The sequence below is a fragment of the Anguilla anguilla genome, chromosome 3 (genome assembly GCF_013347855.1).
Source record: "Anguilla anguilla isolate fAngAng1 chromosome 3, fAngAng1.pri, whole genome shotgun sequence".
NCBI lineage: Eukaryota > Metazoa > Chordata > Actinopteri > Anguilliformes > Anguillidae > Anguilla > Anguilla anguilla.
The window spans coordinates 14,208,213-14,234,006 of record NC_049203.1 but is presented as its reverse complement, the minus strand read 5'-3'; the positions used below and the strand labels follow the sequence as shown (position 1 = coordinate 14,234,006).

Here is a 25,794-nt window from a genome sequence, read left to right as displayed (position 1 = left end):
CTCTTCAGATCTTCCTAGGAATAGCCTGGTTTTGGTATGCAGCCATTGTGGTGTCTAGTGTCTCAAGGTGTACACAGAAACTCACTTATCCTGTTTGTTGCACGCAATCGCTGAAACATGCTTAACAATACCGTGCAGATTCACACGTTAGGAATAAAATGCAATTGCTTCTCGTGTGTGTTTTTGGAACTTCACATGACTGCATATGAATATATTCCATATTACAAATAACATCAGATACATGTCTAATAAAGTACATATGATCGCGGTTCCCTGGCGGAAACCAATGCTACACTGCCCTCTAGTGACATAATCAATAATTACATTAGTACATGGTTTATGGAGACCTGAGACCTTGGTGAACTCGTGATCTGCAAAATGATTGTTTTCTCAACCAAATTCAAATTTATGAGTTTTCAGTAAAGGTACAGAATACAGAATGAATCATACAAACAAAACACCTGCACATACTTTAAGGTGGTCCTTTCATTTTCACCCACAGTAAATGTGGGATAATTATGCTAAAAGTTCATTACAGCAAGTCTTCGGTAAAATGAAGACACTTCCTTTTGAAGTACAAAGTTTTATTTTAAGATGCAGGTGTAAAATGAAACTTACTGTACTATTAAAGGATACATTATTTACAATAAAAATTGCATCAACATAACTGTTAGCGGGAAAATGCAAGTTTGTTCTGTAGAGCTGGTATAGATGCTCAGCGAAGAACTGGCAGGCCAGACAGGTAACTGCCAGGTGAGCACATGGTGCTGTAATAACAGATTGTCTAACAAAGTAATATGCCCAAAAATAAAATCAGCCAACACAGGAAACACAGGAGAACACACACCCATTCCATTCTCTCACACACTTGTACACACACACGCACACACTGAACTACCACCCCTACAACTCCCTTAATGTTACTCGGAAAAGCAAGCTGTGAGTTCCTGCTCTTCTAAAGACAAGAAGGTATGACCCTCATGCACACAGAGGGCCTGGAGCTTTCCCATTGGCCCCTTCTTGCTGTGATGTCACAATGCCGTAATGCCCTTTTGAAATAAGAAGGCCCAGTACGTGTGGGTGGGGTTACAGATTATGTGAGGGATACCTTATGGATGGATACATCGACTGTACCTTGTGGGCGGGGTGTAAACTCCAAATTATGTGCACAATCACACTGACAGTCACTCCCCCTCTTTGCACCACTCATAGCCACAAGCAACACAGTACTTGCTTCAACTATGTCAAACTACAAAAAAAAAAAACAAAAAAAAACGCTCTAGCTGTCTAGAGATGATAGCAAGGCTCCGCCCCTCCAGCCTCTCTCTCATTGGCTGCTGCTGGAACTTGAGCCTCATGCAGCTTTATAATGAGCGACATTCGAGTCTGCAGCACCTGCAGCACAGGGCAGGGGTGATCCTCTGGAACACGCAGTTGGGAAAAATGTTCTCACAGTTTTCATATCAAAGTCCTTATACAGTAAGACTGACTGCGCACCGGGAGATAGGGGCAAAAAGCATTCACCTTTCCAAAGGATCATGTCCTACTTTTTCTTGAACGACTCGACTTCCCACAACACCATGCAAAATGTTGTGCGCATCCAAGCCCATGGAAAAAACTGCCCTGAGACAAACTAAACATATTTGAAAGCACACCGCCTGGAACCGGGGAGGAGCACAAGCAGAAACACATTAAAATAAGCCCGGGGCAGACTGTGCCAAAAAAACAGAAAACAATAAAACCAAATCACAGCAACAGCGAATCAGAGACGAGGTGAGGGGGGGGGGGGGGATCTGGGAGAAACACGAGAGAAACACATGAGAAAACAGCGAGACACCTGAGAGCTAATTCCATTCAAGCACTACCAATGCTACAAGCTGAGCGCTGCTCGTCCTGACCACCGCACCGCCAAAGGGAGGGCGACGCCCGCAGTTTGGACACACCCACTGAGTGAGGCCGACGCCCACTCAGTGGAAAACTGGGCGGGGGCAGTACGGAGGGCAGGCAGGGGTTCACGCATCTTCCTGCACCTAGAGGATCCGTAAATCTCATCTCTACAACGACGATATAAACGCGTATGGTCTTCCTCTTTCTTGCCGTAATGAACACTAAACTTTCTACCGATCTGACAGCATTATATTTGTCTTATCTTTCACAAAAGTACAAAAGATTAAACACAGATTCAGTTGCACTGAAAACTGAAAATACAGCACATTTAACAGTAGTACATTTTCCTTTTGAAATACTTGTTCAAAACACACACGCGCGCACGCACACCCATGCACAAGCACACGCACACGCACGCAAAGAGAACAAGAAACATCGCTTCCAAAACCCCACAACTCACAACTGGTCAATAACTTCATTGATCCCAAAAACCCTCAAGTTTCCAAAAAAAAACAGCTCGCAAGTCCTCCTCATGCCTGTAACCACGGCAACGCACCCGTGGTCATTTCCGACAGGGAAGTCGTATTCAAAAATGAATGAGGAAGCGGGCCTTCATGTTGGTGTGTACGCATGCTTGCGCATACATGTATATGCGGTGTGTACGTGTTTTACGCGTGCATATGCATGTGTGCATGCATGCATGTACGTATGTGCCGGTATTATATAGTCATTTTATTGTTCATTTTTATGACAGCTTGTTTTTAAACTACCTCACCACGAAGCATAGAATTATTATACCTATCAATATAACTTATATGTGGATATACCGTGGCGGAATGGGCCACTCTCTTAATAACTGATAGATGTAGATTAACTCCATATATAGAACATTTACCATGTTTACATATCGCCCGTTATCCAGCAGCATGTCCCTGGACAGGCAAGTTTCGGCACCCACTCAAACTCTCAGCAAACTCTCGCCAGACAGGGAGGGTGCAGACAGGGAGCTCTGGAGGCTAAGAGACCTCTGATATTAAAGTTAAAAGAAAAAAAAAGAAAAAAAGAAAAAAAAAGCGATAATTTTCTTTTTTAAAAAGCCCGCGGTGGCGGACGGGGGCGGGCCACGTATAACGGAGGTCTCGTATGAGGTACGCGTATCGACTCGGTCTACGGATGACGCCGCTATCGTTAGTCGCTAACGGTCTCTGTAAACTACCGGCCAGGCTTCGGCCTCGGCTCAGAAAAAGGAGGGCGGGGCCTTGAACGCGGGGGCGGGGCGGAGCGGGAAGGGGGCGCTCCGCTTCCTGTCTTCCCGAAAACGGCGTCAAAAGAAGATCTGCTTGGCGTCTGACGGGTCCTGCTCCATGGGACAGTACGGACACTTCAGCCTGCCCAACGGAGAGAGAAAATGGTAGAAACATATGAGAGAGAGACAGGAGGAGAAGAGAGAGAGAAAGAGAGGGGGGGAGAGAGAGAGAGAGGGGGGAGGGAGGGAGAGAGAGAGAGAGAGACTTTCTTTCAATAAGGCATCTGGAATTTGTATTAAACAGACAGTCGAGTGGGCACTCTGTGGTAGTTAACTTTTGAATGTTCAGGTTTTATACACCATGGTGATGTAGGTCAACAAGTTACTTAACTGACTTTTCTCATTTACTGATGCTTCTGGGGTGAGGGACAGGGAGGGGGGGGGGGGGGGAGTGGGTGGGGTGGGGGGCTAAGAGACAGAAGACAGGCCCGCGCTGACTCACTTCCCAGCGTTGGTGAGCTTGTTGAGGGCGTCGCGGGAGATGACGTGGCCGCAGATCAGCTTCATGGGCGGGTTGCTTTCGGAGGTCTGCTGTCGCAGGATGGGGCAGGCGAACACCGAGTGGTACCAGCACTTCTTTCCCAAGTCAATCTCAATCTGAGCACCGGGTCAGAGGTCAGGGGTCAGGGGGTCATTCACAAAAATAGGCCAATCACCTCCCAGGGAACTCTATTACCATTCCATTACTGTCATTCTTGCCACACTGAGTCAATGAATTGGTATGCAGGCACCACGTGAAACGCTGACAGTATTTCACATTCTGTACCTGAAGGAGATGTACAGCACTGTAAATCCCAATAGGAAGGATGTCCCCTTTCAACACTGTCCTGGAATCTAAAGAGTACAGTGGTCCACGGACCTCTGCCCAGAGAGGAAGTGATCTCACAGTATCTCTGTAAAAAGTTAAACATCTCACCGGTAGCTCATCTTTGTGCGTCCAGACTCCACTGCACTGTCTCTGTTCAATCACCTGCTTAATATTCATGAGCACAGGCAGGGCCATGCATCCAGATGCAAAGCTGAGAGAGACACAGAAAAGGAACACGAGAGAGAATGACCATCCGACATGTCCATGGGATATGGCATAAAGTCCGGTCAACTATTTTATTACAATCTAACCTGCAATTGTATGTATGGAGGCATCTGAAACCGTACAGTATGTGTGTTTCTACGAACGTGTGTGTGTGTGAGAATTGGTATGTTTGGGACGTGTGTGCCAAAAGCCACATATGTACTTGTGTGTGCATACGTGTGTGTTATCCATGTGTAACTGGGGTCCCAAATAAATAATTATAATCTGTGTCTCTTGGCTGTCAATATATATGCATGTATGAATCTGAGGGTGTGCATGTCTGAGCTGGGTGTGCTTTGAGCACGTGCAGACAGGGGGCGCTGTACTCGAACCTCACGCTGAGGGGCGACTCCACAGACAGGCCCAGGAGGGAGCAGGCGTCGCGGGTGAAGATGCTGCAGATCTCTGCCCACTGGTTGGTCTCCAGGAGACTGCGGTACGGCGACTTCTCGATGCCGTGCCGCAGGTACACCAGACTGCCCATGAGGATCTGTATGTCTAAAACCACCAAACGGGGTCAGCCTTAGCTTTACAAAAAAAAAAATCTTTTTAAAAAGCATGTTTTTATATTTTCACTTTTTTTTTCCGAACAGTAAAGTTTTTTCAAACGTTTTCGTTTCCAAGCCCGAATTAATCGGTTTGGTTTAAGTCCCGTATTTTACAGTAAATCAACTGTGCCAGCAGCCCACAGCAAACAGCTAAATGAGAGCCCCAGCGCCGCGTCTGCATGCAGAACAGCAGGCGGAGAGGACGCAGAGCGTGGGGGGCAGCTCTGGTGCTGGGAGGCGAAGGGCTGGAAGTGGCGGGCATACTGCAGCGCCTCCAGCTGGTTGGTTAGGGTTAGGGTTTGGGTTGGGGGTGGGCTAGGGGAACAGCAGCCAGAGGGGAGGTGTGTGTGGCATGGGGGGCAGCTCACCTCTCTGGTGCTGGGAGGCGAAGGGCTGGAAGTGGCGGGCATACTGCAGCGCCTCCAGCTGGTTGGCCATGCCGCCGTTCAGCAGGCTGATGAAGTAAAGCCGGTGCAGCTTGAACTCCAGAGTGCTGTTCAGGTCCAGCAGCCTCTGCCGATTCGCTACGGCCCACCTGGACACGCACGCGAACACACACAAGCACGCACGCACGCACACACACACACATTTAGAGGACAGGTCAAGCACAGAGATCGGTAAATGTGAAGCACACAGGTGAATGAGAATCATAGACACAAATAAAGGTGAAGCACAGAGACAGGTACAGAAGATACACAGACTCAGATAAAGGTAAAACACAGATAGTGGTAAAAGGTAAAGCAGAGTTTCATACTCCAGCGCTGGTCTGAGGTCCTGCATTCTCAGAGCCTCCAGAATTCGATTCAGCTCCAAGAACGGCTGCTTCAGGCTCATATCAATCACCACCCCCGATTCCTGCCAGATACAACACCCCCGTTACTCTCCACCCACAGCCAGAGACAACACTCCGTTCCTGCATCAGCTCAGTCCAGTTACAAACCACTTCCAGGTCACAAGTACTTTACACAGAGCAAATGCACTTTATATGCTTCAGTCCTTGTTAATCAACAGGAGAAAGTTCAATGAGCCCGAGGTGTGACAGGAGAAGGTTCAATGAACCTGAGATGTGACAGAGGAACATTCAAAAGCCCTGAGCTGTGACACAGGACAGTTCAGTGAGCCTGAGCTGTGACACAGGACAGTGCAGTGAGCCTGAGCTGTGACACAGGTCAGTGCAGTGAGCCTGAGCTGTGACACAGGACAGTGCAGTGAGCCTGAGTGTGTGACACAGGACAGTTCAGTGAGCCTGAGCTGTGACACAGGACAGTTCAGTGAGCCTGAGCTGTGACACAGGACAGTGCAGTGAGCCTGAGCTGTGACACAGGACAGTGCAGTGAGCCTGAGCTGTGACACAGGACAGTGCAGTGAGCCTGAGTTCGTGACACAGGACAGTGCAGTGAGCCTGAGTTCGTGACACAGGACAGTGCAGTGAGCCTGAGCTGTGACACAGGACAGTGCAGTGAGCCTGAGCTGTGACACAGAACAGTTCAGTGAGCCTGAGCTGTGACACAGGACAGTGCAGTGAGCCTGAGTTCGTGACACAGGACAGTGCAGTGAGCCTGAGCTGTGACACAGAACAGTGCAGTGAGCCTGAGCTGTGACACAGGACAGTTCAGTGAGCCTGAGCTGTGACACAGGACAGTGCAGTGAGCCTGAGTTCGTGACACAGGACAGTGCAGTGAGCCTGAGCTGTGACACAGGACAGTTCAGTGAGCCTGAGCCTAAGCTGTGACACAGGACAGTTCAGTGAGCCTGAGCTGTAACACAGGACAGTGCAGTGAGCCTGAGCTGTGACACAGGTCAGTGCAGTGAGCCTGAGCTGTGACACAGGACAGTGCAGTGAGCCTGAGTGTGTGACACAGGACAGTTCAGTGAGCCTGAGCTGTGACACAGGACAGTGCAGTGAGCCTGAGTTTGTGACACAGGACAGTGCAGTGAGCCTGAGATGTGACACAGGACAGTTCAGTGAGCCTGAGCCTAAGCTGTGACACAGGACAGTTCAGTGAGCCTGAGCTGTAACACAGGACAGTGCAGTGAGCCTGAGCTGTGACACAGGTCAGTGCAGTGAGCCTGAGCTGTGACAAAGGACAGTGCAGTGAGCCTGAGTGTGTGACACAGGACAGTTCAGTGAGCCTGAGCTGTGACACAGGGCAGTTCAGTGAGCCTGAGCTGTGACACAGGACAGTTCAGTGAGCCTGAGCTGTGACACAGGACAGTGCAGTGAGCCTGAGCTGTGACACAGGACAGTGCAGTGAGCCTGAGCTGTGACACAGAACAGTGCAGTGAGCCTGAGCTGTGACACAGGACAGTGCAGTGAGCCTGAGTTCGTGACACAGGACAGTGCAGTGAGCCTGAGCTGTGACACAGGACAGTGCAGTGAGCCTGAGCTGTGACACAGAACAGTTCAGTGAGCCTGAGCTGTGACACAGGACAGTGCAGTGAGCCTGAGTTCGTGACACAGGACAGTGCAGTGAGCCTGAGCTGTGACACAGAACAGTGCAGTGAGCCTGAGCTGTGACACAGGACAGTGCAGTGAGCCTGAGCTGTGACACAGGACAGTGCAGTGAGCCTGAGTTTGTGACACAGGACAGTGCAGTGAGCCTGAGCTGTGACACAGGACAGTGCAGTGAGCCTGAGAGCATGACAGAAGATGGTCCACTGAGCCTGAGGTCTGATGGGAGATCGGGGACACACCTGGCACAGGTCCTCGGCCACGCTGAGCATGCCCTGGCGGTACAGGTGCTCCACAATGGTCTCGCTCAGGTACTTCTGCCTCTCCGGGGAGTCCCACACCGTCTCGGCCACCACGGCGCTCACCTCTGCATCAAAGTTCTGAGCGCAACACAGCAAGCACACCTCACAATGAACAATCATCTCAAGTGTTAACAGGGCACTTTTCAGGTTTGAATTTAAATAAAAACAGCCGTTTCATACAATGTTCAGCAACAAATGTACAGGAAATTAGTGAAGCAGAAAATACGAAATAAATCTGTGACGTAGACCTAATTTTCTTGACAAAGTGAATAGCCATCTAATTCCTTTTAACTCATAAATATGCTGGTATACAAATATATACCTAGGTGGCCAAAATCCTGGGCTATGAGTTTTTGCTACTTGGTAGCCCAAAGGACTAAATCCTGACAGTGTCTCTGCTACTGTATGTTACAATGTAAATATGCAAGCTACTAAATTAGGTTGCGCTAGCCAGTGATTGACAGTACATACTACTACATAGTAGCTTGCACCACCAGGGGATTGATGAATCCTCACTGGCTCTTCAGCAGAATGAGAGCCAGGGCTGGCCTGTGCATTGCAGAGGGGGGCGGAGCCTGTCCAGCATTACCCACCCGGTCAATGGCCTTGCCAACTTTCGAGACGCTGCCATGGATGTCCTTGTGGCGGGATGCCAACATCTGCACTGTGTCTTTGATATTCTTACAGCACTGCGCCATGGATTGTGACAGCACAGAGAGGTCTGCATCCTGCACACCTGCGAGAGGGAGAGAGAGAGAGGGAGGGGGGAGGGGGGGGGGGGGTGAGAGAGAATGGGTGAGAGAGAGAGAGGTGGAGGGAGAGAGGGGGGGAGTGAGAGAAAGGCGGAGGGAGAGAGTGAGAGAGAGAGAGAATGGAGGGAGAGCGTGAGAGAGAGAGCGAGAGAGAGAATAAAAATATTAACATTATTTCCCCCAACATCCAAATTATAAGTGTCATTGAAAAACTGTCAACGATATTACGAGAAGGGCCTGCAGCCAGATATGTAGCCACATACCACAGGATGAGGGTCATAAAGAGAACACTCTGCATCAAATTTAACTAATTTATTTAGCCTATTTATGCAAGAGGCAGAGATTGAACTGGGGTTAAAATCACCCCCCACCCCCCAAACAGTACTGCACTGTACAACCACCCACACACCCCATGTAACCCTTCCCGAAAATCCATAAATAAACACGAGTCATCCTGCCCTTTATGAGCAAGCAACAGCAGGACCGCTCAACAGCAGGACCATTTCTCACAGAGCGGAGCTCCGACCGAGCATTAAGAAAACACTCCATCTGAAAACGGGCTCGCTTTTCGAGCTTTCCCACAATTCTCAAACAAAACAAAAAATAAAAATACACACGTACACACAGTCTGCACATATTTGTTAATGCCATGTCTCTCCATCCATAGATTTCAGCCATGAAGGGGAAATAAACTTCATACTCGACAAGGCGAGGAGAAAAAACAAAAACATAACTCAAACGGCAGGCCTAAACCCTTGTGAACAAGAACACACACAAACCGAAACCACTGGGCACCAGGGACGACATATTTCAACATATTACAACCACTCATCCACTGGTTCCCAATTCCTATACAATGAAAACATGATAAGCTGAAGCTGAGGAGATACTGTATCTCCCAGGCATATACGTACTATCCACAGAAAGATTTTCTGCTGACCTGAATTGCTCAAATGATAAAAGAAAAATTTAGATTGCGTCTACATTCTGGAAGAGCTATTCTGGAAATAAGCAGCTTCTCGCTTTCCTGACTGGAATATATAAAAACACGAGGTAAACACAAAATAAAGACGTCACTTCTTTTTCATTCCCAAAACCAAATCAGCCTGAAACGGTAAGTCAGTGGTTCAGTTTCACTCAAGAACTGAAGGTCTGCTGTCCCATCGAGCAAGGCACTTAAACCGAATGTTTTCTGTAAAATATGAGGCTGTATGAACGGGCTGGCTGTTAAAAAAAAGTGCTTTTAAAAAGTAAGCTATTCAAGTCACCACGGATACGAGCATACAGAAGGTAAACAGTTGGGGTAAAAACCCTCTTTGTGCTGGCCTCCTGGAAGGTGACCAGTTGAGAAGAACCCCATTAAGTCCAGACCTTACTAAAGGAGAAAAGCCCTCTGTGCAGGCCTTACCGAAGGTGACCAGCTGTCCTCGTAGTTCGCAGACGTATCGCAGCAGCTCGTCCAGGCTTTCCTCCGACAGGTGTCCGTACATGACGAACCTGTGGAGCACCTTCTCCAACTCTCGCTCCACACACGCGCACTGCTCCATCGCACCGGAATGAGCTACCACACCACACGGCACTACGACCACCTGAGGGGCCAGAGAGAGAGAGAGATAGAGAGAGAGAGAGTTTGTGAGAGGGTCATACGTAGCACACACGCGCCAGCTAGACTGAGGCTTTATGAACCTCATAAGGGGTGGAGCTATAATGCTCTACTGTTGCTACAACACAAAGTATGCACATACACAAAATCCCCCAGTGTTGTTAGGCCAACCCTACTGTTCAAATTGTCATTAAATCCTCTAATTGTAACAACAAAAAATGTTCATATTATCTTGCCAGGACTACAAAATGTGCTGGCCTGGCCTTCTGACTTACCAATAACATGCCAGATATCTTAGTGCAATTATGCATTACAACGGTCGACAATTGATAGTTCTCACACAAATACTACAGCAGGCACTGAATAATCTGACGTGTAAAGGGTACATGCATAAAACTTATCAAGGGGTCAACATACGTTCTATTATAATGGGTAAAACTACCTGTGGAACTGGCCCCGCTGTACTTAGTTTAATAAGTGCGGTTTTACGTGGTGAACTCACCTTGACCCCTCTTCTGTCTGGCCACTGCTTCTGCTCCGTGCCTGCACCGCTGGACCAATTGCGCACATGTGGACACAGCCAATCAGAGCTGAACAGCCCTTAATGTCCGGGCATTGCAAACCCGGCTACAAAAGAGGAGAAGAAAAGACTTTATTGAGCACTAGTACTGATTTCACAAAATTAGGCGAGTCTTACCTAGAGATACTGGGTTCAGACTTCGTTACACAGTGTGTTATTGAAAACTATACAGTATGTACTGTGGGTGTATTTGTTGACTAAATAAACATGCTGAAAAAAAAAACTCAAGGTTTAAAGAAACACTGCTGTACATTTCTGCCAGGACCAGGAGACCCCACAGGGCCATGGTCTACAGGGCTGAACAGACAGTGAGAATCTATGCCTTTGCAAGAGTAGGAGAGTTACACCCACGACATAATATACACCGAACACAATGGGCCATTTACACGTCACACACTCCCAAACTCTCCGCCCATCACGTCTGGTTGAATGCAGTTTTTTTTCTTTTCTCCATAAAACTGCCTCCTAAATGGTCCTGTGTCTGATAAACCAAGGGAACGGTTATTTAAAGAGTAGTCGCAAGTCTCTAAAGGCTGTGAAATGTTGCAGCTTATGTTATGCCAACACACTGGGCCTGATTTACGAAGGCCTTGGTTGTGTTATTAGCTTTGCGTGTGCTAAAGGTTTCAGTAACTAATTCCCACTATGTAGCCTACTATAATACAATACTTCTCAACTTCCGTACTGAAACGAAAAAGCCAAGCCTAAAACCTCAATTTTAAGATTGAAATCTCCATTCACATGATTCAACTGGTCCCCAATGATCCGTTTAAGGCTTTAAGAGTAACCCTTCAAGCCCTTCGTGCCCGCTTCATCGAGCAAATTACACAAGTAAGGGTTTTACGGAAAATAGAAAAATACCGGGGAAACAGCGACACTTTATTTACAATGGCTCGTTCGCCTGGCTTTCATTATAACGCATAGATAAATTGCATCGTTCAACAATACGGGTACGGTATTGGCATTAACTGCGGCAGGTCGAACAGCACCTGGACCAGCTGAACAGTTCAAACTGAGGTGACCAAAGCGAAGCCACACAGATCTACACGATTGTAACCATTCATAAGTAACCAAAGAGCAACATACAATCATTAGAAATACTAAAATGCACGGAAGTCCATAACGTCGGAAATCACACTATCCCTACGTAACTCGCCATCTATACCGAACAGCCAGGGCAACATGCGATCATATAGAAGAATACATTATTATTTCCACTGAAATTGTCTATAATATATTTAACGATGGCTAGGTAGCAAAACAACACTTACCAATTTAGCGACTGTTTAGCCAATAATTGTAGGCAACGATCTGCAAACTGTAGCTATCAGATAACGCAAGAAAACACATTCACAATTTAAACTATTCACCACCCCCAGCTTAGGACGTTAGCTACAACAACGATGATAGAATATGGTTATACCAGTTTTCTTGATACAACGAGAGATCATATCTTAACCAAACTGCTAAAGTTGCCGTGGGATACACAGACTCTTGGCATAACTCCTTAATTCAGTGATGTGGTCATTTGCATAGTATTCATTCATACGCATTTTCCAAATGACCCAATACAGTTTTAAACTGAGGCCTAGCCAACAGGCAACCAACGCCGGCACTCGTCTGGGTTGCTACCAAGCTTGTTATCAGAAACATTACAGCAGCTAGCTAGCCTAGCTAACCTAAGTGGCTAGCATGTCAGCTAACCTGCCAGGATGAGTGGTCTTTCACCATCGCTAGCGATGAGCTAACGTTAGTTAAAATCACACCGTAGAGCATAACACACAACGGTCGCAACAATGGTTAGACTAGCTAGCTAACTACAAACTATGACAACGGTATGAATAGATGACATAAGCTGCTATTTTAGGAAATAGGCAAACAAGGCAGCACTTGTTTACCAATCTACTACTAGTATAATGGACAACGAAAACCGATGGCTAACGTTAGCTAGGTAAGTAGCCAGCAAATACGGTTAGCACTAGCTTAGCTTCAAATGTAGCTCACCAGCGCGAACTAGCTAGCTAAATAACAAATTGCGAAATAATATTTCACAGATTCCTAGCAAGCTTTCAGTCGGAATTAGTTTAATCACTTCAAATATGTATTTAAAGCACGTTACGTTCAAAATGATACGCAAAACACAAATGTAAATATTATTTACCTGTAGTCTGGACACTTTTCACCGGCTGTCTCTTTAACAGTACAGTACTTCCTGTGAAAATACGGACCTCCGCAGGTGGAATGTACGCATGCCTGGGTGTCCGGATATTACGAAATATAAATAAAGCGCTGTCAAGCACAGTTGCATTTGGGTATTTTTATGACACGATGAGCACTACTTATTCCAGTTTTAGTTTAAATTATAAAGCAAAAACTTAGCGTTAATTTCTTTGTATTTTTTAAATAATGTTTCTCCCATAGGCTACCTGTCATATTTGTTTCAACAACCTAAGTTTCTGAGGTAAATTCCATATTACAAAGTCACATGTTGAGCATGTTTTGGCCATTTTAGGACCATCTATTAGCATTTTCATGTCACATTGCATGGGCTGTGGACAACACAGTGTGGGTAATCTTGTGACTGTGCTTCGATGAGGGTTTATTGGTTATATTGACCACACAATATTGGTGATGTGACTAAAATAGATTGTTTCTGTCTACAAGTCAATGGCAGAATTAGCCCTGCCTAACACTAGAATTAGCCCTGCCTTACACTGTAGTATAATGGTTATGGAACTGCTCTTGTAACACAGAGGTTGCAAGTTGAATTTCCAGGTGGAGCACTGTGGTTGTACCCTTGAGCAATGTACTCAATCTGAATTTATTCAGTGTACATCAAGCTGTAATGAATACTATACAAAATGGAAAGTTACTCTGGATAAGAGCATCTGATAAATGTCTAAAATGTAACCAAAAAGGAATGCATACTATAATGTTAAACTAGAATAGATTTAATATATAGTATGTGGCCTACAGTGAATTCATATTTCATGTAGCCGCACGCACAAAAGAAGCAAATTTCAAGTGCATTTTTACTGCAGTTCATGGTTTATGATTATTTTTAATGGTGACAACAGCTCAGCAAAACATTGATTGTAAATGGCCTTTGGCCTTCAAGACTGTTCAAAAAAACAAAAAACAAAAAAAAAAAAACATGCATAAAACACAGTCATATTGTAGTCCACTATGTCTCCTGTCAGGGCAAAGAGAAACATCACAAAAGGGCCAGTTTAACCTGGCAGACAGGCGAATAATATTAATAATCAGTGTTTAGCACGAGATGAGCATTTTCCTAAACTTGGGGATACATCAGCACGTACATTACTGCTGAGCTCTCTGTATTTAGGTTTTAATGAGCCGTAATGGGTGCACCACTGCTATAGCTTATTTGTGAAAGATGTGCAGCTTGATTATGTTAATATGAATACATCTAATTCAAAATACAGATTATTGATTATATGTTATTTCGAGAAAATTAATTCAGCCAAGTCAGTTACGTTGTTCTAGGGTCGTACATCACTTCCTGTTCAACGTGTGGTCTTCTATTGGCCATCCTGGGAAGAAAAAAAAAACAGAAACCTCATGCGGTCGTCAGATTGCAAAACAAAACACACCTCAAGCTGGTTATATCAGATGCACATAATACACGACAATGCCTGCCGAGAGTGAGCTAGTCAGTGTTAGCAATATTGTGAAGTTGTCGCTTTGTAACAGCTAGATTATCAGACGAAATTGCGAAGCTATGGAAACTGTACAATATTGAGGTAAGCAGTGGAGCTGCGCATGCTGGACCACTGGCAAGCTGTCCAAAATGATTATTATTATTATTATTTCGGAAGACAAAACCTTTCAGACAGCCGGCCTAGCAAGCTAGCTGTGCGTATATTAGCTATGCTGACCAGAAAACGAAGTAATATGTAACGTGGGCAGCTAGTTAGTTTGCAGTATATCTCTGGCTTGTTGACTTGGGTGTGTCAGTCCCCCATCATAACTAATCAGTTAACTGGGTAGCTGCTGAGCGTGCTCGTTTTGTGTTGCCTGCTTTGTGTACGATGTTTGTAGCGATAGCAATTGCTTGTTAATTTAGCAAGCCAGCCAAATTATTTACTGATTTCAGCAAACTAGCTAAAGAGCTTGGCACAGTTCAATACATGCAAACATAGCGTGATAGTTATTGACTTAGTTAGCCACGTTAGCAAGCGAACAAATACTTAATATATGAGCAATCGAGCAAATGGATAGCTAGGCGTTACATAAATCTGAAAACGCTAATTTGGGTTGCTAACTTAAACTCGTTAACGATAGATAATATCAAACATACGTTTGGGCTTGCAAGTTATAAATTAAGTGATGGAAAAAAAATAAAGAAATACAAATGTGAACCAGAAAACGTTTTCTAGTTTTTCAAATAAAACACCCTCAACACCTTAATTTAGAATGAATAATAACACCATTGGTTGTGAAATCAATAATGTTAAAAATTAACCATGGGGGCATTTGTGGATATTTTATGGATTTGATAGTGCATGTTTGTGTTGTGGACATGACAAGGCATGTTACTGTACATTGTGTTGTAAAAATGCTTTACCGCCTGCCTCAACTGCATAAGGAATTGAACAGCACTCCGGAGGGGAGGGCTGTGATTTTAAAATTTCCTCTTTTTGTACCTGATATTGTACTTAGACCAGGTACTATTTATCTCTTTATGTTTGGTTCCGTGCTTTTTCTTATAACAAAATATCACAGCAATATTGCAGAAATCCAATTTTCGAGGTAAGTCTGACTATAAAATACTGCAAAACATTTACATGGTAGCCTATATGTCCTCTTGATTATTTGAGCAGTTTGCATCTGCTGTGCATTCCCTTGGTTTTCAACTTGCTTATGAACTAATATATTTTTTAAAATAAGAAAAACAGTCTAACTTTTCTGTCCGATAGCACTGCAGACCCCCTCCTTCTGTTTCCACCTTTTACATCCAGAGCCCCTGCCCTCTGATCCCACCTCTCCTATGCCAAATCCCACCTCTGACTCCACCTCTCCCGTCCACGGCACTGTCCTCCCAGACTCCACCCCTCCGATGTACAGCCCTTCCCCTGACTCCGCCTCTCCTATCCACAGCCCCTCTTCTCTACAGGCCGCAATATGAGCAGCCAGCGTGTGGATGCCAAGGTAGTGCTGCTTGGTAAGGAGTATGTGGGGAAGACCAGCCTGGTGGAGAGATATGTGCACAAACGCTTCCATGGTGGGCCGTATCAGAATGTGAGTATGGCTTCTCTCAACTGACTGCATATTTGGGCTGCAGAGGTTTGTGTCGGTTGACTGAAATCTGTTACCCACTGTGAAAATTTCACCAACTTTACAGAATGTGAATACGGTAATGACATCATGACAAAAGCCGAGTCAGAAGAGTTGGGGTGGCACACCACACACATTTTCAAAATGGGGTAATGAAGTAGCGCGTCATGCCCTCAGGATTCAGCATGTTCAGAGCCATACAGTGTTGGGTACCGTTTGATGCTGCCCTACTAGTCTTTTATAGGTGTAATACAGACTAGGTGGCCCGCATTGCTAAGCTGGTGTAAAATTAACTCCCTTTTTCCAACAGACAATTGGTGCAGCATTTGTTGCCAAGCCCATCCAGGTGGGAGACAAAGTACTGACCTTGGGAATCTGGGTAAGTGCTGATGGGATAACCCAGGAAAATGCCTGTAAGCCAAGAAGTGCAAGGGAGGCGGGGCCTTTTTGAGGGAGGCGCGGCCTTACATGCAAGCAGTGTGTACTTTGCATATAGGATGGGCCAGTACTAGTTGTAAACTATGTTTCACAGTACGATAGAACTTTTCAGATTTTTTAAAACTCATATTGCTCCAGGACACAGCTGTAGCTGATGCACATGTACTGCTGTGGTGGGACACAGCTGTAGCTAATTGCATACTCTCAAATCACTGCTTCAGGACATAGATGGAGTTGATGCACACTTTCATATAACTGTCACTGGTGTTTGGCGGTGCTAATCTACACATTCATATTACTGCCCTGGGGTGTGCTCATATCACAGTTTTGGGACACAGCTGGAGCTGATATGCACATATTGCTGTGCCAAGATGCACAGCTGAATCTGTGCTCTCATGCTCTTGTTTTACTGTCACAGGATACAGCTGGAGCGGAGCGCTATGAAGCCATGAGCAGGATTTACTACAGGGGAGCGTGTGCAGCCATCGTGTGCTACGGTAAACATAACCTCACCTTATGGTGACTGCATACTTTGGTGGGGTTCAGTCTAATTGTCATGGCACTCATTCATTTACTGTGAAGTAACAGATTTAAGCAAGAATTGTTTTATTGATTCTTACAGTGCTTATATAGTTAATAACAGTGATCACTGAATCCTGTGAGCTAGTTTAAGTGAAGGAAAAAGCATCATGATAATAAGCCTCCATTTGCTGTCACTAACAGACTAAGCAGAGGTAGTGCCCTTCTTATTATACTCCCCCAGTGGAGGAATGTGAGTGAGGTGATGTCATGACCTGTGGGAGGGGCTATTTTCATACTGGCTCAGCCCGTGTGTACAGACAAACAGACACTGTTGCTATTTTGGGAGCTGGAGGCGCTTCACAAAGCTGTGTGAAGAACAGAGGTACCAGCAGTCACACTGCAAGCCTGGCATTCCAGGTGAATCGCAGCGTTAAATCACTAACGTAACCTAAACATTTATTCTTTTGGATGAGCTTTTATCTCACCTGCTGTTGATTGTGGTGGGTTCACAAGGAGACTATTTCTGGCTTCTGCAGTGAACTCCATAATGTTTGAGATAAATTAATGTTTTTTTTCTTGATTTGGCTCTGTACTTCATAATTTTAGATTTGTAATCAAACAATTCACATGTGGTTATTCACATCAGCTTTTATTTAATTGTATTTTATACAGTTTTGCTTTCACCATGTGGAAATTACAGCACTTTTTATACATGACCCCCCATTTCAAGGCACCTTGATGTTTGGGACATATTAATGTTATGTAAACGAATGCAGCCATGTTTAGCACTGTGTGGCACATGCTTTGTATGCTGCTTGAAGTCTATCACCATTAGCCATGGCCAGGTGCTGAGCATCTTCTCTGGTGATGCTCTGCCAGGCCTGTACAGCAGCTATCTTCAGCTCCTGCCTGTTTCGGGGGCTAGTTGCTTTAAGTTTTCTCTTCAGCATATGAAATGCATGTTCTATTGAATTCAGATCAGTGAATGACTTGGCCAGTCAATAATTTTTCACTTTTTAGCATTGGAAAAACTCCTTTGTTGCTTTGGCAGTATGTTTGGGATAATTTTCTGGCTGTTGGATGAAGTGCCGTCCAATGAGTTTGGAGGCATTTGTTTGAACTGGAGCAGATAAGATGTTTCTGTACATTTTAGAATTCATACTACTGCTGTTATCAGCTGTTATCAGTGGTTGCATCATCAGTGAAGACAAGCAAGCCAGTACACGTGGCAGCCATCGTTCCTTTTGGCCTCCACACTTTGCTATTGTAATCAGTCTGATGCAAGGGAATCCTGGTCTCATCTGTCCACAAGATCCAGAACTCTGCAGGCTCTTTTAGATACTTCTTAGCGAACTCTAACCTGGCCATCCTGTTTTTTTTTTTGCAGCTAACTGGTGGTTTGCATCTTGCAGTGTAGCCTCTTTAGTTATGTTCATGAAATCACTGTCACATCCACACTTGCCTCTTGAAGAGTGTTTCTGATCTGTTGAACAGGTCTTTGGGATTTTCTAGGTATAAAAAGTGATGTAATTTCTACATGGTAAAAACAAAGTGTGTAAAAATTCCCTTAAATAAAATCTGAGAAATATGCACTTTAACCACATGTGGTTAAATGGTTTGATTAGAAATCTAAAATTGTGCAGTAAAGAGCAAAATCAAGAAAAATAAATTGTTTTCTTTGTCCCACACATTATGGGGCTGATTATCCACATGGAAAAGTTGTGTAATTCTTGATGGCCTGTTGTTAGCCTTGTATTCCTCTGTATGCCAAAACCGCCATGGCGACTGTTTGTGAACATGTCTTTGAGGAACTCCAGCCCTGCCCACTTTGAGATTATAATATGCATGATTTGTATTTTCATACTTCAGGAAAGATGTGTTGTCATTTCTTGTTGAACGTGGATACATATGTAGATCTGAGATAGCCTTGCCAGTTCTGTTTGGATCTGTGCAAACGTACTCTGCTTAGTTCATCTGTACGTTCCGATTTTGTGTGGATCTGCAAGTTCTGCCAGTTGTGTGTGGATGTGTGAGTTCTGCCTGTTCTGTGCGGTTCTGTAAGTTCTGCTGGGAATTTGTTCTCCCTCAGATCTGACCGACAGCAGCAGCTTTGTGCGACTGAAGTTCTGGGTCAAGGAGCTACAGAACTGTGAACAGGTGAATATACGCACACCTATCTCTGCCTTTGTAGCAGTTGCTACAAATTCTCCTGGTGCAGTAAAGTGATAATAACTTGGTGTTCATAAAAATTGGTCTGTCTTGCACAGTCATAAATACACATTTTAGGGTCTTCATTCATTTATCTATCTGTTATGGCTCAAATATGGCTCCTACACTATCTGTGTGAAATAGTCAAGCCACCAATACTAAACAGCACGTGTCTGTAGGTTTTCTTTGGACTGAGGTCAAGTCTTACACATTTTTTGAGTCTTGTTTTTATGGTTAAGCCCACCAGGCTGGTTTTCAGTGCAGTGGTTAAGTACATTTTTTGAATAATTCTCACAGCCCGTGATGTGGTAACGTTGTATTCTCACTGAGCAGTAATGTGACTGGGTGAGTGCCTGTATTTTTTCTTCTCTGATTCCAGAAATGTAAGATTTACCTGTGTGGCACAAAGAGTGACCTCATCGAGGCCGACCGCAGCATAAGGCAGGTGGACTACCACGATGCCCAGGACTACGCGGAGGGTAATGCCACAGTTATTGCCTTGTATCAATAATGCCACTTCTCTTTGCTATTACACCACAGAACAGGAATCCAAGAGTGTGATTAAATCAAATGCACCATTGCCAGGGTGTATTAGAAGTCACTGTACAGCAATTTAAGAGAGTTCACAGCCCACATGTTTGGACTGAAATTACTTTGCCTTTGTTTATTGACAGTGGAAGTTTACAAATGTGCTTTTTGTATATTCTACAGAAGTGAAGGCGGAGATATTCGAGACCTCCAGTAAGACAGGCCGGAATGTCGGTGAGCAACCAATCACATCACTTACTATGGAAATGTTTTAGAACCTAAGAATGTGAGGGGAATGGAGAAAAGTATGTTTTTTTTCCTGCTGTGGGCCCAGCACTTGGTCTGGTTTGGAGCATAGTGGGGGTACAACAGTAAGCTGTTCCATGCATTAATAAGTCTCAATTGGTCACAAATAATGTAAATAAGTGGTTGCTGGACTCAATTTTCCACAATGCCTATTCAAACAGAGACTATGAGTTAATGGAGGGCTCTCATGTATCGGCTTTACAGATGAGCTTTTCCAGAAGGTAGCAGAGGACTTCCACAACAGCACAGCCTTCCAGGTTATGACAGGTGAGGCCACATCCCTTTCACTCCTTTATTCTCCCTCTTTTTACAGTGCTGCATAAGTTTGCACAAGGCAGAAGAGCAGCGGATTTTTGCAAATACAGGTATTTGTAGTTCAGTAATAAAAAAAATGACAGTTCCTAGGTTCATTCATTTTAAAGGGAATGTGGAAAGTGTCCCAATGCAGTCACACCCTTGCCACACCTTCAGCTACTTACAGAATTGGTCCCAGCTCCAGTGTACTTTGCTCTGTCTGTGGTATGTGCCAGTAAAGGATTAATTCATTTATACATGCTTTTTTAGATTTTCACCATTGCATAACAACTACATTTTGACTTCCAACTGCACCTGGTCTACCATGTATAAGTATCTGGGCAGGGGGGTCATGTGCCTGAAGCTCTTGTTTTTTTCCAAAGTGTGAATGCTGTCTCTTGGTGAATGCAGATTGGATTTCCCAGTGTGAACTGGGATTAATACATACATCCATCAGTCTAAAACTGGGCCTTTGTTTTGTGTAATATTTAAAACATGGGAGTATCATTTTAGCTTTAATCATATTCTGTATGGACCACGCCTTTCAGGAACCACAATCCTTTTACACAGTGAGTAATTCCTGTTAATGGTTGGATATTAAACATGCATGCTTATTAATCATGCAACAAAAAAAAAAAAATCAAAAACAGGTTAAGGGTGTTCTCTGACTTTCTCTAAATCATTAACCACCACTAGTCTGAGTCTGACTATGGTCTGGTCTGATTGGTTGTGGTTGATTGGTGCGTGTGACTGATTGGTACATACGGTTGGTCAGTCAGGTCTTATTTGAGTGTTGATTAAAGCATGGGGCTGACTGATTGGGTATGATATGTATGTGGGACTGATTGGCTGGATCGAACTGGTATGTGGGGCTGATTGGCTGGATCGGGCTAATACGTGGGGCCAATTGGCTGGATCGGACTGATAAGTGGGGTTGATTGGCTGGATGTGACTTGTAAGTGGGGCTGATTGGTCAGGCCTGATTGGCACTTTCTGCATTGCAGAGGAGAGGGAGATGGACCAGCGTCAGCGGAAAAGCTGCTGCCACCACTGAGAATAACTGAGACTACCGGGACCCTGAGCACCCCACATGAGAGAGGGACCCCCACATCCTGCGTCCATTCCCCCAACGAGTGACTGAGCTCGGCCCCATTTCCCACCGCCGCCCGAAGCAGAACCTCAGTAACCAGGCTGCCGGCCTTCACGGGCGGCCCATGTACCGACAGGAACTGAACCGCGCCTCCTCTTGGGGAAACCGCCGTCTGAACGCGGCCTTTATGCGCTTGGCTTGCGGTCACTCTTCTGTTCACTATGACCCTTATAAACTCAGCTCAGTGTGGTTTACGGTCAGACATTGGTTTAATGTTACCCTTATACACCCAGTGCACTGTGATTTCCGATCAGACATGTTCAATGCTATCCTCGTACGCTCAGATCATTGTGGTTTATGGTTTGACATTGGTTTAGTATTAACCTTATACACTACAGTCACAACGGTTTGCTGCTCATTTTGTCACAGGTTTTACAGTCTTATAATTTGTGGTATGTCCTCTCAAATGAACATTACCAGCGTTTCTACGCACTCGCTCTGAGAAAAAACAGAACAGGTTCTGCGATTTACACCCAGTTCTCTTTATCTAAACTAATTTAACAAGTGTACAAGAAATCTACCTGCTGTAGGCATCATGTGGTATTTAAGATCTCAGTGGAATGCTTAATGTTTAAAGAAACGGAGGTGAATGCTCTGAGACGGTTTCATTTAGAATCCTGCATATCATATCATTTTAAATTATTTTTGTTTACTTGTGAAACAGCTGTCGGTTTTATAACCTAAACTGAAATGTACTGAATGGGTTGCAAGTGTATTCAGAAAGACACTATCAGCCATAGTGAATTAAACATACAGTAAAACTCAAATACAAGCTTTGAAGCTCACTTGAACGCGAGTGTTAATGTCTAAATCTCCCTGTCATACTGTGTTGTATCTACTGATGGCAGATCTAGTGAGAATCATTCCAATTGGATTTGCACAATTTATAAGTTTTGTTGGATCAACACCGAAGATACTGTTCATTCTGTATGGAACACAGGCCAACCCTGGTCTATCTGGATACTGTAGGAAAAGAAAACGGTACACCCGATTTAGTCTACTCTGAGTCTGAACTCGTGAAGGGACAATGCTAGAGCTTGGGGTCACAAAAGCCACATTAACAGGGTTCATTAAATATACAAAATGGTGCATGCTCACAAACAGAAACAAAGAGCTTTGGGAGAATGCCCTTGGGCACAGTGTTGTGCTGTGCCAACTCAGCTGTCGTGTGGATTCCAGAGGGGTGATGCACAATTGGCCGTGGTATTGAATAAGATCACTTCCTAAACCTGCTAAGCCTTGGAACCTAAAAATGAATGTATTTTCTGTTGACCAATTCACTATAAGATCTAGACTGTGCTATAATATACAGTAAAAATACATAGGTCAGCATAGCAGCACACATGGTCACTTGAATTGTTCAGGTTGATTTGTGGAGGTGGTTGCCAGGGTAACTACCTCTGCTCTGTGCTCACTACTGCCCTCCTCTGGCCAATCAGCTGCCTGCAATGCGCCTGTGATGTCACAACTGACTGGGAGTTGATGATATATTTGCAAAGCACATTTTCTTACATGGAGGAAAAACAAATTTGTTTGGGCTGTCTCATTATTATCAGTGTCCTCTGAACTGAATCCAGCTCTAGAGATATTTAAAATATATTCTGAAGACTAAGGACTAAAGACTTGCACTCTTCCTAGATTTATTCTGTTGTATGAAATTGGGCCATAGAGATGGAACAGGTATTTTCCAGTCCTGGGTTAAATATGTCTTTAAAATACCATTAAAACGCATTTAAAAATACTCATGCCAATACCTTACAATTAAAAAAAGAAACCTATCCAAAATACGCATTCTGAATATTGGTGCAGGTTGGAAGATTCTTTTACATTAGTAAGCAACCTGCAAGAGTTGTATTGGTGTCTATAGGGTTCAAGTGTTTTTCAATTAATGATTTCATATAGGTCTACAGATATTATAAGCATGGCAAACAACCACTCAGAGCCTACTGCAGGGCTTACTCAGGTGTACAGTACAGTAACATCAGTAACTGGTGGGTCACAGGCTAAATTGGGAAGAAGTAGAGGATGGTAGCCTTTTCTAGTACATTCTTTGTGTTTTCTCCCCCGAACACGCAGTAATGAAGACACGGCGTGTCTGTGTGATACTTTAATTACAGTTTTTTTTGTCGTTTTTGTTTTTTTGTAATTATGTACAAAGGACTACAGTACAGTTCAGGATTCATCTCAAGGCTGCAGTTTTATCTTCTTGTTAGAATTCTGCTAACAGACCACTGCTTGTGTCTGGATGGGAGGGGCTGGATGCACAGAGGTTGCTGACACATATTTAGCTAGTACAGCAGGGAAGGACGAGTTAAAAAAAGAAACACTGGAAAACATCATAAATGTGTTAAAAGGGCAGCTCACTTTCTGGGGGGTTTGGTATCATTTCACTTTTAGTGCATGTTTTCAACTGGCCTAGACAGTTTTGGCGTGTGATGAAAGATATTTTCAATATTTACGTCAACTTTTGATGGTCTCCTGGCTTTACAATGGCTTGTTATAGGAGGCATTAGGGGGTTTGTGTTCTAAAGCAAGAAAATACACTTCAAATAACTCCAACGCTTGTACAGCGATGCGATGTTTCCAGAGGCTGTACATATGAACATATTCATTTTATAGTGTTCATTCACAGAAACATTTTGAAAAACCATCTTACTGGCACTTCTCTTCTTGAGCATAGGAGTCTCAGGTTGTTCCTGCCATAAGAAATTCTTCTAACCAGAAATACGATAAAACTTTCTGAAGAATTTTTGGGTAATATACACATGTACATGGACACACAACATTTTAGAAGCTTTAGAGTCTGAAATGTGTTTTCTTACTTTAGACCACATACTCCTCAATGCCCCCATACCAATTATTGTGAAACTTCCGGAAATATCTAAAATATCCTTCACCGTACACAAAAACTGTCCGCACCAGTTGAGACTTTACCAAAACTGAAATTATATTGGAAAAACCCCAATGTGAACTGCCCCTTTAAAAGCACGCATAAACACAGAAAGCGGTGCGGTTCTGCTAGACTGGTTACAGAAAAGAACAGTCCGTGATTGGCTCTGCAGTTGCACCCACTGGCCAGTCACACAAGTCCATTGTCCAATCAAACGGCCGAAAACACAAAATCCACCCATCGTCCAATCACATTGGTTTTAAAGCGTCCAGGTTGTATGGAGTGGGCCACAGAGTTTCAGAGACGCCAGTACCCAGCAGCAGCTCAGTACTGTGACAGACACACAGCCACAGAGGACAGTTTCAGGTCAGTTGGCTAAATTGCAGGAATTGGCACTCCCACCCCCCCCCCCCCACCCCACATAAGTAGTGCTGGAGCTCCTGAGTTTCTCTCAGGTACTGATAAGGGGTTAGAAATCCCAAACAGGAACAGCCATGACTTGCAACAAATGCAACACTGCCTGATCGCATCATAGCTGCACTAGTTGACGAACACCATTTTCCCGTTTGAAATAATGTGGAATAAAGCTCCCCTGAAAGCGATGGCACTTCACTGTACTCTAGGAGAACACAGCCTATGGGCTACCTGCAGAGTTGGGCTCCACCAGGTGCATACAGACTTGTTTTTACACTGTGCTGATCAGGAGCTGGGTCTGACCTTTGTCCGCGTCAGATCTGAGCTGGATGCCTGTGGAAAGCGACAGAACGTCCCCCTTGACTCACATAACCCAACTTCCTGCGTCCCATCGTGCTCTGCTTCAGCTGAACAGCGTTTTGTTCCGGGGAGATAGTATCCTCTTAGGTAGGGTAGAATTGTTCTCTTTCCGGTCTTCAAGTAACAATACGTTTCTCACAGCCAACAGCAGAGGGCGCAGTGTATGCCGTTCCCGATATCCCAAGCCAATCGAAAAGTCAGTTTGGTTTATTCAGTAACTACAGTACATTCCACATTATATATATATATATATTTTAAAAAATCTAAAAAATTCCCCCTTCCTTTCAAAAATGTTGACCTGCAGACTTTGCTCCGTGATAACGATGCATGGTGACACACTGCTCAGAAAACGTAGGTGATGCTCAGCCAAACAGGAACGCTTGCTTCGGCAGCACGTATACTAAAACTGGAACCATACAGGGTCAAAAGACAGTGATACAAAACGGTCACACTTTACCGCTGTCTTCGTTGTAGACTCAACTCTGACCTCTGCACCACTAATCCGCTACACACACACACACTCACTCACACACACACACACACACGTGTTATTGACCCTTCGAAAATAACCCTACCCTGGGGCAGACACAAGGAAGGCAATGTGTTTAAAAGCTTAAAACCAGTGTTAAAAACAGGCCTGGTTTTAGATGTATGAGAACATGGAGGGCCCAGCTTCACACAGCGCAGGACGTTCAGACATTTGGGAGCTCCCAAGCAGCACCTCAGTGACACACGAGTCCTTCCTTTTTCAATCAGTTCATACGGAACCATAGGATTGGATCTCGTCCTTTAAAAAAAAATGGTTAAAAACTCAAAGCTCCAGGTGGGTAACGGAGGTAACCGGTGGGGTCTCAGTTTGGAGCCAAAAAATAAACGTGGGGAAA

General features: G+C 44.5%; 2 protein-coding genes across 6 annotated transcripts; one reads left to right on the top strand and one right to left on the bottom strand.

The window, feature by feature from the left end:
• Positions 1-382: 382 nt before the first annotated feature.
• On the bottom strand, positions 383-12,745 carry rmnd5b (required for meiotic nuclear division 5 homolog B). 3 transcript variants are annotated; one of them, XM_035411254.1, is made up of 12 exons: positions 12,664-12,745; positions 10,425-10,549; positions 9,728-9,908; positions 8,161-8,303; positions 7,508-7,645; positions 5,568-5,668; positions 5,234-5,348; positions 5,036-5,085; positions 4,598-4,765; positions 4,110-4,212; positions 3,636-3,790; positions 383-3,275 (listed from the first exon to the last, which is right to left on the bottom strand). In XM_035411254.1, the coding sequence occupies exons 3-12, from the start codon at positions 9,864-9,866 to the stop codon at positions 3,212-3,214; spliced, it is 1,176 nt and encodes a 391-aa protein (XP_035267145.1). In that variant the 5' UTR covers positions 9,867-9,908; positions 10,425-10,549; positions 12,664-12,745; the 3' UTR covers positions 383-3,211. The 3 variants fall into 3 exon arrangements, with proteins under 3 accessions (XP_035267145.1, XP_035267144.1, XP_035267146.1); XM_035411253.1 differs by lacking the exon at positions 5,036-5,085 and having other exon boundaries at positions 4,598-4,763; positions 5,182-5,348; XM_035411255.1 differs by lacking the exons at positions 5,036-5,085; positions 12,664-12,745 and adding an exon at positions 11,774-12,327 and having other exon boundaries at positions 4,598-4,763; positions 5,182-5,348.
• Positions 12,746-14,045: 1,300 nt separating this feature from the next.
• LOC118223149 (ras-related protein Rab-24-like) lies at positions 14,046-22,031 on the top strand. 3 transcript variants are annotated; one of them, XM_035409341.1, is made up of 10 exons: positions 14,046-14,266; positions 15,485-15,764; positions 16,111-16,179; positions 16,657-16,735; positions 18,850-18,917; positions 19,348-19,447; positions 19,680-19,730; positions 20,007-20,069; positions 20,645-20,665; positions 21,101-22,031. In XM_035409341.1, the coding sequence occupies exons 2-10, from the start codon at positions 15,648-15,650 to the stop codon at positions 21,148-21,150; spliced, it is 618 nt and encodes a 205-aa protein (XP_035265232.1). In that variant the 5' UTR covers positions 14,046-14,266; positions 15,485-15,647; the 3' UTR covers positions 21,151-22,031. The 3 variants fall into 3 exon arrangements, with proteins under 3 accessions (XP_035265232.1, XP_035265231.1, XP_035265233.1); XM_035409340.1 differs by having other exon boundaries at positions 14,047-14,266; positions 15,624-15,764; XM_035409342.1 differs by lacking the exon at positions 20,645-20,665 and having other exon boundaries at positions 14,049-14,266; positions 15,624-15,764.
• The last annotated feature ends 3,763 nt before the right edge of the window (positions 22,032-25,794 follow it).

Bases quoted from the DNA above. Each gene is read 5' to 3' on its own strand.
- rmnd5b (XM_035411253.1), bottom strand. From the start codon at position 9,866: ATGGAGCAGTGCGCGTGTGTGGAGCGAGAGTTGGAGAAGGTGCTCCAC. The intron at 5,349-5,567 runs GTATGAAACTCT...GTGCGTGTCCAG, and splicing joins GACCTCAGACCAGCGCTGGA to GTGGGCCGTAGCGAATCGGC. The intron at 3,276-3,635 runs GTGAGTCAGCGC...TCCGTTGGGCAG, and splicing joins AAGCTCACCAACGCTGGGAA to GCTGAAGTGTCCGTACTGTC.
- LOC118223149 (XM_035409341.1), top strand. From the start codon at position 15,648: ATGAGCAGCCAGCGTGTGGATGCCAAGGTAGTGCTGCTTGGTAAGGAG. The intron at 16,180-16,656 runs GTAAGTGCTGAT...TTACTGTCACAG, and splicing joins TACTGACCTTGGGAATCTGG to GATACAGCTGGAGCGGAGCG. The intron at 20,070-20,644 runs GTGAGGCCACAT...CACGCCTTTCAG, and splicing joins AGCCTTCCAGGTTATGACAG to GAACCACAATCCTTTTACAC.